Raw genomic sequence first — 12,697 nt, forward strand, 5'->3', positions numbered from 1 at the left:
ATTCCTGTGGACCTCAAGTTCAACCTCATGCCAGTCCAGTGGTCATTCTCGGTTCACTCCACAATCAATAGACGACATAATCAACAATGAAAACACAAATAAACCCCCGCAAACCCCCTCATAGTCTTATTGACTCCTACCACCAGCCATACCAACAATACCCACATCAGCCCCACTTCCTCGTCCGTTCCCGGGCCCACTCGCCCTGGTTTGCGCAGATTTGAGCATCTTCCTCCGTCACCAACATGCCGGTACCTTGGGAGAGGCCACGATGTACCTTGGGGACAACTGATATCAAGCCGTAGAGAACAAAAAGAGAGGCTTGTCCTCGACTTGTATACTTCTACTTTACTTCTCATATACCCTGCAATAATCTTCCTAACCAAGCAACTACGAAGGAGACAGTACTCCGTACTATATCATATAAACACTACGAAAAGAAACAAGATAGTCAAAGACAGAGAGTGAAGAAAATGTGCGGTCCCTCACGACCCAGCTCAGGGAAACTGATTGCTGTTATTTTTCCTGATTCTTCTTCTACATCTTCTTCGTCTCCTTCTACATCTTCATCGTTACGAACATCATCTACATCATCACTTTCATCTTCTCTCTCCTCATCCTCGGAAGAATATATAAATGATGCACAAACATCCTACTCCCTCTCTTTCCAAGATTCCTCCCCCACAAGCACTACTGCAGATACCTCACCCAGCAACGAACCCAAAACAAAAGCGTCCTTTCGGATTACTTCCCCCGAGACTTTATCTCGCTTTAGGGAAAGTAAAGGGGTGAATGTACGGATTGAGTATGCCCCCCCACCTTTCTTCTTCCTTTTGTCCTTCTATTGTGTATGGGTTTGTTTAGTATGTAGGATGTTAATGTGTATTTAGGAAATACGGAGACCTTACGGTTCCTATTACGTGTCCGCCGTTGTATGACTTTACGGTACCGTTTTTGGGGGGGAAGATGGGAGGAAGGGAAGGGGAGGTGGAGGTGACTTTGCCGGAGAGGTTGGAGTTGGGGGTTTCGGAGAGGGGGATTGTGGGGAGGTTGGTGAGGGTTAGTCTTTTGGGCAATGGAGAAGGTAATATGGGTGTTGATATGGGGAGGGGGATTGTGGGGTATGATTAATTTGTGCATATTGTTAAGGAAGGTATGTGTATGCTTTGGAGTTTTGTTTAGATGAGGTTGATAATATGGTGATATTGGGAGGGAAGGGTGGGGATTGGTAGAATGGAATCAATGAGGTCAGTCGTATGTTGGTCAGTCTAGATACATGATATGGTGATGGGTAGATACTCAATTCGGTCCATGCATCATGGACAGATTCACGACGGCTACAGCTTTACACTGGCAATATCCTGCACGCCATGCACATACCGATGCTCTGCCTCTTCCCAGTTGATCACCTTCCAGATGTTCTGGGCGTAGCTGGCTTTGTTATTTTGATACTGTAATACCAAAGTCAGCACATCTCCGCTCATAAACAAAGAGGATACTCACCTGCAAATAATAAGCATGCTCCCACATATCCACGCCCAACACCGGGATTGACCCCATCACCGGATCCTGATCCTTCGTGGTCTCAATCTCCAAAAACCCTTTCTTCCCCTTACTCACCAGCCAGCCCCATCCGCTGCCCTGTATCCCTAGAAGCACGGCCTCAAACGCATCCGTGAACTTCTTGAGTGACCCCCACTGCTTCTCAATCGCGGCCAAGAGAGTTGGCGCCGACCGCTCCACCTTGGTAGCTGGGGAGTCATAGGGAGCCATGTTCTTCCAGAAGAGAGAGTGATTGATATGACCGCCCCCGTTGAACTTGAGCTTCTGTTGGATGCTGATGATCTGGGTGAGATCGTTGCTGTCGAGGGCGGAGGCTTCCGCGGTGAGAGCGGCGTTGAGGTTGTTCACGTAGGTCTGGTGGTGCTTTTTGTGGTGGAGTTCCATGATCTCTCTCGAGATGATGGGCTCAAGGGCCTGTTCGCTGTGAGATATGGACTGACTTGAGAGATGTGAGACTTACATCGTAGTCGTAGGGAAGAGGGGGAAGGGTGTGATTAGGGGCCATTTTGGTTTCTTAGTGAGTTGGGCTGAACTCGGTATCTGTGAACTGGTGATGATGGTGATGGTTGGAGAGGGATGAAGAGGACAAAATAAGAGCAGAAGAGGGGTAAAAGGCCCCTCGAGCATGACATTTCGAGGCACATCGTCCTACAAGGTACTCTGTCCCGCCAATCCCGATGGGTGATGATTGTGCGATGGGGACCTTGCGCACGATTGAGCAGGTTTCGATCCCGGTCATTGGTGGGTGTTCCACCAGCTGGTCGGTGGGGTCTTCAAGCGATGATCTCACAGATAGGTACTCAGAACACCGGTGATTCTCTAATCCAGAGGCATGTGTGACTGCACTGGAATGGAAGGAAAGCACTTCCACTATCTGGCGATCCTTGGATGGTGACAGAGGGTGCCGCCATGGCCAATCAGCAGCCCGGAGATCTCATACTTTCTCCGGCCGGGCTAGCCCCGACCAGCTAGAACGGAAACAGACGGTATTCGCAGTACCACCAAGCGTAAGGGTCATACATACCATGCGGGGTAGCATTCAGCCTCGGTCCATCCATGGACTGCAGCAAACGTAGTTACCAGTTACAATAGATAGAGATTGATCTCCGCACTCCTGCCATGCTCTCATTTCCGTCATATATCCATCATGTCTGTCTCCGAACAAGTCCAGCTGGACAACTTCCCCTCCATCTTCTCCCTGGAGGGTAAGGTCGCCCTCGTCACCGGTGGCTCCCGCGGTCTCGGACTACACGCCGCCAGTGGGTAGGACAGAATCCTCGCCCCAGTCAACCAGGATACGAAACATTGACACTCCTCATAATTTTAGGCTTCTCCAATCAGGCTGCTCCAAAGTCTACATTACTTCTCGCAAGTCGTCCGCCTGCGACGAAGCTGTTGCAGCCCTCAACGCCCTCCCCAACAAATCTCCCCACGCAACCGCCATCGCCATCCCGGCCGACAATTCAAACCTCGATGAGCTGGACCGTCTTGTTGCCGAGGTCTCCAAGACAACCTCACATCTCGATATACTATTCGCCAATGCTGGGGCCACCTGGGGCGAGAAATACGAATCCTACCCCGCCGACAAATTCAGCAAGGTCATGGACCTGAACGTGAAGAGCGTATTCTATACCATCCAGAAATTCACGCCCCTGCTGACTGCACGGGCTACACGTGATGACCCTGCACGAGTCATCGTGACAGGTTCGGTCGCAGGTATCACGCTGGGCAGTTTAGGTGCCAATGCTACCTTCAGTTACTCTGCCTCCAAGGCAGCTGTGATGCATCTGGTCCGAAACTTGGCGGTGGAGCTGGGCCCAAGGCATATCCTGTGCAACGCAATCGCACCAGGGATGTTTCCATCGAAGCTTGCAAATGGGTTGATCGAGATCCAGGGAGGCTTGAAGCACCTGGAAGGCAAGTCGCCCAATCGAAGGCTGGGGCGGCAGGAGGATCTAGCGGGCTTGGTGGTGTTTCTGGCCAGCCGGGCGGGCAGTCATTTGAACGGAGCCGTGATTCCCATCGACGGAGGGGCTCATCTGACAGGGCGACTGTAATTGGTAATTGGGCACAGCGTGGACTCTGGTTGGGATTGAACGTCCATATCTGGCACTCAGGGTCACACAAACCGTTCCAGCTTGGCCGCTGGCAGTAGGCCACGATGTTTTCTGTGCGTCTGGTTGGCCTCTCGTGAAATTTACCACCCGGTGACAGTCACAGCAAGAGACTCTCTCATCTTGGTCGCTGGTTCTCACCCCCAGGGTCCTCATCCTGCAGCTATAAGTACCCCCAATGTCCCCCGCTTTGAATCCAGCATCCGCTCTGTCTTCTCTCTTCTTCTGCTACCCTATATATAAATACTATATCAAGCACGGAAAGCTTCAGGAATGCTCCCCTATATATAGTATAACTAAGACCCGTCCAACGAAGTCTAGCAAGGTGTTCCCCATCCTGCAATACACCCTCAATCCAAACCATACATCTATCACCAAACAGACCTCCTCTTTCCCGGGATCTGCGAGTTCATGGTTGACACAGACTTCAAGACCTAAATGTCGCAATGTTCATCCCGAAACAGACACACTGTGATATTGAGAATGGCGTTCCATGATGGATGGCTGATCACCATGCACGGGACCCGTCTACGGCTTCTGCACGCCTCCCTCAGCAAAAGTTACATGCAAAATCCCGCAGCAATTATATACCATTCGAACAGTGTCTACTGGTTAAGCGGACTGGTCGATTCATTACAAGGTTTTCGTGAGCAGGTCAAGGCTTTGCAAGCCTTGATGAGCTTGCTATGGCTCTTGAACTCCGGGACGTACGGAAGCTGGAAAGAATGAGGACGCCTTGAGGCTCGTCGCCTCTTGAGTTTGTCCACATGGTAAGACTTTCCCGAGTCGTGTATATCTATGATCTTAGCTAATAAATTATGTACTCGCTAGAGAAGACAAGTGTTCATCTTATATAAAGTGATTGCGAGGAATCAAATATAATACGGCTATAGATCTATCATGGTACTCGCCCACGGGCTGGTCCTCATCTGTCTCATTTCTCGCCGCAGAATTGCGTTGACAACGGTACCAAATCGCAGGGCCCAACATGGTGGCGGCAGACGCAGATGAGAGGAACTCTCTCCTGAGCCGGCCTTAGGAGATGGTTTGGAGAACTACAATTCAGCATCATTTTCTCCTCGACAGGCCTCTGAATTGGACTCAAACGACCGCATTGTTGCCTACGGCCTATTGCCTGGAACATATTCAAAAAGAGAGTCCGGCACATTGACCATCAGAGTCGCCGCGGGCATGCAGATCCTTATCCTATATATTACCCACACATAGTGGTATTTTTCTTCCTTTCATGGTCCTGCACGCTGGTGGGGGCAGATCCACAGCCTCGCGTGGGGAAATACAAGGTATACTGGTGGAGGCTATGGCGAGGACACAATGTTGGACGGAATGAAACGATCTGGACATGCTATGGCTTACCGGTGGATCCAGTACGATACAGAGGATGGTGAGAGATTAAGTGCTATATATACTTCTACGAAGGCCATGGTTGCTCTTGTGGATGACACTCATCCTCCGAGTGTGTCAGCTTTCGCTCAGTCTTGAGCTCAACTCAGTCACGGTTCCATGTCGGACTACTAGGACCGACGACCACTGGCGTATGCTTGCCTATCACAAGGCTCTCAGCGCTCATCGGAGACAGCCGAAGAAGATTGTCACCAATCGCAGGCCCTGGCTATTCCATGGATTGGAGAGTGTTTGGCAGACAAGATCGAAGAGATTCTGTGTACAAACCGACTCCACCTGGAAACTCAACCACAACACGCGAAGACCGTATACTCCAAGTTTTCTTGGGTGTCTTGATGTTGGAGTAACACAGGCATCGAAATGGCTGGCCCAAGGGTACAGGTTGTTGACAGACTTAAGGACCAAAGCGCCCATTCTCCAACAACAGCGGGTCGGCGTGGACCACTACTACGGTTTCTCAGCGAAGCTCAGGCTGGTGGTCGGAAAACATGGGAAGAATACATGGAAGGCTATTCAATATGCGGATTCTGTGATGGATGCAGCAGATCTGTTTTTCTCAGAGGCGAAAGAAGCGCCACCTACAATTGGGCACCCGTCGATTGGATCACTGCCGATAAGGGCAACAATGCCCCCTCCCACAGGTTTCTTGTCCCTGGTTCCTCAACCGTCTCGATGACTTCATGGGAAAACAAGATCGCCATACTGAGAGGCTGCGGCTTGTTCGCAAAATCGAGTCTACCAGCTCGCCTCTCGCGACTCCTTGTGTTATTGCGCTCGGCTTGACAAGATATGCGTCATGTCCCCCGATGAAGGAACCAGGCAGTGCATGGGGTGCATTGTTACTCGGCGACGATGCGAACGACAGTTGACAACAAAAGAGAGTGGAACGAATGGATACGCAGAAGAAAAGAGGTAACTCTTACTCTCAGCGAGACTCATGATGAAACATCCGTCCTTGCTTAAAGATTGACTGTATTGCAAGAAAAGTAGCACGTCGGGGTGACACAATCAATAAAGATGAACGGAATCCCCTAACTGTTGAAGATCTGGAGGCAGAGACAAGATCACCTTGAGACTCAGAGCACGGGAAATGAGGATAGGGCTTGATAATGGTTGGCGATACATGCGATGAAGCTTCGATCCAGACGGGCATTCGCTGATGAATGGCATCACAGCGAGCGAGGACAGTAGCAGGTTTCCTATCTTCTAGATCTCGTTACATACCCAAGCCATTCTATTGCCTACACTCAAGCCTTTAAACCAGTATGGATATACTGGTGAGATATTTGTTATACCTTCTATACCAGTAGCTAGAAGGTATATGTCCTTTTTAGTCTATTTGATAATAACCTTGTCACATAACCACATATCCTGTGTGCCATTCAGCTTCATGTATCTTATAGAGGCTCCTAGATCTGAAGTGATTCTCTTTACCTAGGCGCATGTTTTATCTGAGACTTCTATTGATCTGCATAGTAGAACCCTCACGGGGGGAGTCAGTCGGTAACCTCGGTTGCGGCCGGAGCCCTTCTCCGCATTCCCCTTGATAAACCCCAACTCCCAACTCTCCTTTTACTCCCCTCCCCTCCATCTCGAATTCAAGAATCACCATGTCCGACTACCAATCCATCGCCGCCCGCAAACAACAGCACCTGGACTCGCTCATCCCCCCCGAATGGCGTCTGGACGCCTCGCAGATCCCTGCGGGGATGCTCTCCCGCGCTGACTCCATCACGCAGACCTCCTCCTACGAGAGCATCAATGTCACCGCCATCCCCCGAACCTGTGGCCTTCTCACGCCCCCCGAACTCCACATCACCGAAGACTACAACATCCGCGCCCTCCTCGCTGAAATTCACTCCCAACGTCTCACCGCGGAGGAAGTCACTCGCGCTTTCTGCAAGGTCTCTCCCCTCGTTCGCCCCTCTAGTTAACCAAATTACTAACTGCGATCCTTTTTATCCAGCGCGCCGCCATTGCCCACCAACTCACCCGTTGTCTCACCGAACCGCTCTTCACACAAGCGCTCGACCGCGCCCGCACCCTCGACACCCACCTCCAATCCACCTCCCGCCCCATCGGTCCCCTCCACGGCCTCCCCATCTCCATCAAAGACACCTTCCACATCACCAACGTCGACGCCACCAATGGCCTCACCGCCCTGGCCTTCCACCCGGCCACGCGCGATGCCGCCCTCGTGACCCTCCTCCAATCCCTCGGCGCCATCATCATCACCAAAACCAACGTCCCCCAAACAGTCGGCACTCTCGACACCTGCAACCACCTCGTCGGCCGCACCCTCAACCCCCTCAACCGCCGTCTCACCGTCGGCGGCAGCACCGGCGGCGAAGCCGCCCTCCTGGCCCTCTGCGGCTCTATGATCGGCTTCGGCACCGATATCGGTGGCAGCGTGCGCATTCCCCCAATGTGTACGGGCTTGTATGGCTTCAAGCCCAGTCAAGGTCGTCTGCCGTACGGCGGACAGCAGGACGCGGGACATATCCCCGCCAAAGGACGGATCGGGCTACAACCCGTGGCCGGGCCATTGGCGCGGTCAGTGGAGGATATAGGATTCGTGATGGGGGAGATCGTTCCCCGAGCGGAGCTGTTCGGGGAAGATTGTATCCCAGGGACTTGGGGACCAACATCACCCTTATCAAACCCCTCGAAACCGAAATTGAGAGTCGGGGTCCTCCGCTCAGATGGAATCGTGGAACCTCTTCCCCCCATCGCGAAGGTATTGGACGAAGTCGCGCGAATCCTGCGCCGCACGCCGGGCGTAGAAGTCGTGGAGGTTCCCGTTCCTCCAGCCCTGAGCAAATGCCAGGGTCTTGCGAACAAATTGATGGGGATTGACGGCGGCGGGCTCATGATGGATTTGCTTGAGAAAACGGGCGAGCCGCTTACACCCTGGTTGAAGGGCCGGATCGGACGGAGAAAGGAGATCACGGTGTCCGAGCTGGGCCAGCTGCAAATGCAGCGGGCGCAGCTGGAGAGGGCGATGATGCGCATGTGGACGCTAAATGCAGCCGATGAGACGCGACGGATCGATGCGATCATCCATCCCGTGGCACCACATCCGGTCCCTGAAATGGACCGCTACAATGCCATCGGGTATACCTCGTCGTGGGTGCTGTTGGATTATCCGGCGGGGGTGGTGCCCGTGCGGACGTTCCGGGAGGATGATCTCGAGCTGGGGCGGGAGATGACCATCCCTGTGGGAGGGCGCTGGGATGAGGCGAATCGGAAGCTGTGTATGTGTACTCACACCGGCTGAGATATCGAGCTGACTTGAACAATAGGGACCGAGACCACCGTCGACCGACGGGTGTATCTGGATTCGCCGCTGAGCGTGCAGGTCATCACGCCCAAGCAGCATGATTATGACCTCTACCGGGCGATGCAGATCATCGACCAGGCGATTCGATCCGAGTCCACTAAGGGAACAGAAACGGCCAAGCTATAGCCCCCCTTCTTCTCCCCAGGGATCTCTTATGTACATACATGACTATAGATTTGTATCTTCACGGAATAATCTATATACTACAACTCCACAAGCCCACCAAGGTTATCCCATAAGTAATCCACAAATTTGATTAATACCTCGAAACATCCCTCCCAAAAATCCGATTCAGCAACCACCTAAACCCAACCCTCAACTTATTCCTCCAACTAATACTCATAGTCAAATACGCCGAATTCCACACCACCCACGCCATCCTACCCGTCAATCCCTCAGGAAGATACCCCGCTCCCTTCCCGCCCTCCTGATGCGGAATCTGCAGTAACGCCTTCGCATCCCCGAGATACGCAAGTGTACCTAGATTTCGGAACGAGAATGGTGGTGCGGTGTTGATATCATAACTGTTCAGTCTCGCCGCGAGCCATTTCGCTTCTTGGAATGTAGCCTGTGCGGTTGCTGGTGGGGCCCCGGTTTCGGGCATTGCGTTGTCGCCGATGGCGAAGACGTCGTGGAGGGTTGCGGTGGTGGGGGAATCGGAATCAGTTTGGAGTTGAACGCGAAGGTGTCCGTCGACGAGAAGGGCACCGGTTTTAGGGTGCTTTTTGACGTGCCAGGTGGCATTGGAGGGCGGGGTTTGGTCTCCGGAGGAGTTGTTAATGAGCGCGGAATTCGTAGGGAAGGTATCAATGGTTGTAAGGGAGTCTCGGATGAATTTGTTCATGGCGTTTCCGGTGGCCCAGACGCACATTCCAACGCCGACTTCGCCTTCTTCCTTTGTGGAGAGGGTGAGGCAGCGTTTAGGGTCCATTTCGTAGGGCGGACTGGCGCCCGGTTCTCCCCATCGGAGGCTCTGGACGTGGTGGGAGGTTTTGATTTCGATGCCTTCTTTACGCATGGTGTCCATTGCGTATTTGGAGAGTTTTTCGTCGAACATAGAGAGGACTTTGGGGGCGATGTCGTAGAGACTGATTCGGGGGATGCCTTTTAGGGCTGGGTAGAGGGCGATGAGGTCCTTGGTGATGAAGTCTCGTAAGGAAGCAGCGAGTTCGGTTCCTGTTGGGCCGGCACCAACGATGGCGAAGTGGAGGAGGTGGCTTCGGAGTTCAGGGGAGGTAGTGGGTAAGACGGCGAGTTCGAAGCATTCTCTCACTCGACGGCGGACTTTGCGCGCGTCGCCCACGTCTTTGAAGAAGAGCGCATTCTCGCGAACGCCGGGCGTGTTGAAGGTTTTGGAGACCGTGCCGACGGCGATGATGAGCTTGCTATAGGGAATGGTGAAGGATTGGCCGGTTTCCCAGGGGCGTTGGGGAGTGCTGGACTGGGTGGAGTGGGACTGGAATTCTTCCTCTTCGCTGGATCGAGGCGTCTCGGTCACGCCGCTTTTCACGACTGTGGCTTCGCAGGTGATGGTTTTCTCGGTGAAGTTAACGGACCGCGCCGCGGCTTGGATGAAGTCGACTTTTGAGGAGCGGTCGCGGATGGGTTCGACAATGTGAGAGAAGTCGAGGGAGCCACCGGCGGCGTCGGTGAGGAGAGGAGTGAACACGAAGTATGAGCGCGGGGAGATGATGATCGAATTGTATTTGTCTGGGGAGAGTTGGCGGGATAGGTTGTAGCCACCCCAACCGGAGCCGAGGATCACGACGCGTTCTTTCTCATGGTCTTCGCGGAAGGCAGTTGAGTGGCTGATTTGGGTTGCGAGAGATCTGCTGGTGGTGATGAACTTCGTGATTGAAACGAGGAGGCAGGATGATGGGCGCTTGTGAGCAATGGTGTGAGCTGGAATGAGTCTCATTGTGCCATTGATGAGGTAAATCAGCGGGGATCAGTCTGCAGCTGGATCTGAGCTAGAGAGCGAAGGCGTACGGAGTAGATATGCGATGCGAAAGTCTCGGACTCAGGGCTGGTGCTGAGCACATGATGATATCATTTCTCGGCGACGATGGATGGCTCCGGAACGGGAAGTCTGAGAGATAAGGTTCCCCGATATAAAAGTGAAGATTCATTCCTCGGGAGATCTTCATTCTATTGACCTCCTCTCACCCGTCACATACCGTAGAATCATGAACCAAGATCCACATGCGCAGCATGGTGTTGAAGTGTCCGGTTCTGCCCGACCAGCACATGAAAGACACCTGATCGGAAGGATAGCGTTTGTTCGCTGAGGCAGCCACCCCAAGTCATTGTGGTTTCCTGGCTTTGTCTCAGCCCGGATCTCTGGCTGGTGAACTCATTTGCTCCGGGGTTATCCGGTAGCCGTATATGTCGTGTCCCCGAGGGAGACTATCGGGATCGATAAGGCACATGCCAGGCAATCGGATTGAGATGGATGAGACATGTGTGCGTGCATGTGGGATGGAAAGGGATGGGAGTTGGTGGTGGATGATGGAGAGAGGGGAGAGGGGAGAGGGGAGCTGTGAAGTGAGAGAGAGAGAGAGAGAGAGAGAGGAAGGAGAGGCATCGTCATGTGATTGATGTGAGGGATGGAGAGGGGGTCCTCAACTCACCAACCTCATCCTAGGGAGCAGGAGACTAATAGGATTAATATAGGAGCAAGACTGCTATCCAATTACGTCAACCACCCGTGTGGCATGATCAGACAACATCTATCTATCGTATACCTTACATGTCATAATCATCAGTCGTTTTGGTCATCATCAATAAAAATCATCTCGTCGGGACACCACCGTCCCTCGCGTCGACACAGGCAGCAGGCTGCCCGCAAAGTCCGTGTCCAAGCTCTTCCGAGATCGCCTGGTACTGAGAATCTTTTCGATCTCGAACGCCGTCGGCCTCGGACTCCCTTGCACGCCAGGGGAGTCTGCCGGCCTCTTCCGCGTCATCCACCGGCGTATCCGCCGCATGCCCTCCTGACATCCGTCTCCAATGTCATCGACAGACAAAGCAACCAAGATCAATGGAATAGAGATGGCAAAGCCGATGCCAAAAGTGTACTTGGCCACGTACGGCAGATGCAGCAGCTCAGACCCGTCTGACCCCTGAAACTCGGCCAGATTGATCGCAAAGACAGACGTGATGAAAGACAGCGGAAGGAAGACGATCGTGACGATGGTAAAGACCATCATGATCTTACCCTGGCGCGTCGTCCCGGCAGCTTGATCGCGGGCGAACCGCGCCTCAAACGCATTGGCGTGCTTCTGCTTGAGATCCAGCAGGTCGGTGATTGAAGAATAGATCCGTTCCGCTTGTTTATCCATCCGGTCGATATCCTTGAGGTGCATGTCGATCGTGCGCTGCTGCTCCTTGAACCGCTTCTTGACTTCGTACTGCGAGCGCTGTTGTCCGTAGTAAATCTCGCAGATGGCCTCCTGAAAATCTAGGAGGACATTCTGCTGATGCTGCAAGACGGTCCGGATCATGTTGAGTTCGTCGCGGATATCCTTCGCCTCGGAAAGGAGTTCGGTTTCTTGGCCAATATCGAGCAGGTTGTCCACGAAGAGGGGCTGCTCGTCCTCTTCCTCATCCTCCTTTAGAATCCGCTCAATGCTACTCTCTATTGTATTATCCTTAGTGGGCGGATTCTTGGCAAAGCGGCTAAGCTTGCGGCGGTTCTTGAGCCAGTCTGATGCCTGCGCGGATGCCCGGTTGAAGCGGTTGAAGAGCACGGTCTCACGGTCTGTAGCCACACCGATAGAGGCCTCAAACATGTCCAAAAACTGGTACTCCTCATCACCCATGCGGTGGCGGTCGAAGACACCGGAGCAGCGGGCGGTAATGATGATGGCCAGGTCGTAGACGGACCGCACCGGCTCTCTGGTCTTGGAATTGATATCTTCAATGATGCCATCTAGGACATTAAGAGGGTCGTTTTTCGGTTGGTCCCACCGTTGAGGAAACCCGGTGACGATCAGATTCGTCCCAATGATCCACATCCAGAGCTGATCGACCATGAAGATCTTGGGCTCAGCCCAGAAACGTTCACGACCTTGTCCCTGGGTCTGGTAGCGAAAGACGACCTGGTCCTGGTCTCGAGTCTGCGTATCAATGTTGGGGTAGAAAAACTGATCCAAGGTTCGTCGGATATGCAGCGAAGACATCGACGACGCGAGGTGCGCGCTAATAAGAAGCTCGTCTCTTGTGGCTGTTCGGGTGAGGCCTGGACGGCCCAGATTGC

The 12,697-nt window shown here is 53.1% G+C and overlaps 5 protein-coding genes across 5 annotated transcripts; 3 read left to right on the forward strand and 2 right to left on the reverse strand.

Annotated features, from left to right (window-relative positions):
- Positions 1–1,337: 1,337 nt before the first annotated feature.
- BO80DRAFT_397747 (superoxide dismutase) lies at positions 1,338–2,118 on the reverse strand (the record flags this gene model as incomplete). The annotated part of the gene is made up of 3 exons (XM_025717394.1): positions 2,024–2,118; positions 1,504–1,977; positions 1,338–1,451 (listed from the first exon to the last, which is right to left on the reverse strand). The coding sequence occupies exons 1-3, from the start codon at positions 2,066–2,068 to the stop codon at positions 1,338–1,340; spliced, it is 633 nt and encodes a 210-aa protein (XP_025579623.1). The 5' UTR covers positions 2,069–2,118.
- A 517-nt stretch (positions 2,119–2,635) lies between these two features.
- Positions 2,636–3,982, forward strand: BO80DRAFT_461181 (oxidoreductase, short-chain dehydrogenase/reductase family). The gene is made up of 2 exons (XM_025722434.1): positions 2,636–2,826; positions 2,891–3,982. The coding sequence occupies exons 1-2, from the start codon at positions 2,711–2,713 to the stop codon at positions 3,618–3,620; spliced, it is 846 nt and encodes a 281-aa protein (XP_025579624.1). The 5' UTR covers positions 2,636–2,710; the 3' UTR covers positions 3,621–3,982.
- Positions 3,983–4,989: 1,007 nt separating this feature from the next.
- On the forward strand, positions 4,990–5,904 carry BO80DRAFT_133559 (uncharacterized protein). The gene has a single exon (XM_025713608.1). The coding sequence runs from the start codon at positions 5,134–5,136 to the stop codon at positions 5,773–5,775; it is 642 nt and encodes a 213-aa protein (XP_025579625.1). The 5' UTR covers positions 4,990–5,133; the 3' UTR covers positions 5,776–5,904.
- Positions 5,905–6,698: 794 nt separating this feature from the next.
- On the forward strand, positions 6,699–8,633 carry BO80DRAFT_421358 (putative general amidase). The gene is made up of 3 exons (XM_025718584.1): positions 6,699–7,003; positions 7,066–8,353; positions 8,402–8,633. Exons 1-3 carry the CDS (start codon positions 6,710–6,712, stop codon positions 8,563–8,565), a joined length of 1,746 nt encoding a protein of 581 aa, XP_025579626.1. The 5' UTR covers positions 6,699–6,709; the 3' UTR covers positions 8,566–8,633.
- Positions 8,587–10,582, reverse strand: BO80DRAFT_133567 (putative pyridine nucleotide-disulfide oxidoreductase). Its single transcript, XM_025713609.1, has one exon. The coding sequence runs from the start codon at positions 10,355–10,357 to the stop codon at positions 8,696–8,698; it is 1,662 nt and encodes a 553-aa protein (XP_025579627.1). The 5' UTR covers positions 10,358–10,582; the 3' UTR covers positions 8,587–8,695.
- Positions 10,583–12,697: the final 2,115 nt, after the last annotated feature.

The sequence above is a fragment of the Aspergillus ibericus genome (genome assembly GCF_003184845.1).
Source record: "Aspergillus ibericus CBS 121593 unplaced genomic scaffold BO80scaffold_3, whole genome shotgun sequence".
In the NCBI taxonomy this organism is placed as follows: Eukaryota; Fungi; Ascomycota; class Eurotiomycetes; order Eurotiales; family Aspergillaceae; genus Aspergillus; species Aspergillus ibericus.

Excerpts from the sequence above, each read along its gene's own strand:
- BO80DRAFT_461181 (XM_025722434.1), top strand. The coding sequence starts at position 2,711 with ATGTCTGTCTCCGAACAAGTCCAGCTGGACAACTTCCCCTCCATCTTC. Across the intron at positions 2,827-2,890 it reads GGACTACACGCCGCCAGTGG|GCTTCTCCAATCAGGCTGCT; the intron begins GTAGGACAGAAT and ends TCATAATTTTAG.
- BO80DRAFT_133567 (XM_025713609.1), bottom strand. The coding sequence starts at position 10,357 with ATGAGACTCATTCCAGCTCACACCATTGCTCACAAGCGCCCATCATCC.
- BO80DRAFT_421358 (XM_025718584.1), top strand. The coding sequence starts at position 6,710 with ATGTCCGACTACCAATCCATCGCCGCCCGCAAACAACAGCACCTGGAC. Across the intron at positions 7,004-7,065 it reads TCACTCGCGCTTTCTGCAAG|CGCGCCGCCATTGCCCACCA; the intron begins GTCTCTCCCCTC and ends CTTTTTATCCAG. Across the intron at positions 8,354-8,401 it reads TGAGGCGAATCGGAAGCTGT|GGACCGAGACCACCGTCGAC; the intron begins GTATGTGTACTC and ends CTTGAACAATAG.
- BO80DRAFT_133559 (XM_025713608.1), top strand. The coding sequence starts at position 5,134 with ATGACACTCATCCTCCGAGTGTGTCAGCTTTCGCTCAGTCTTGAGCTC.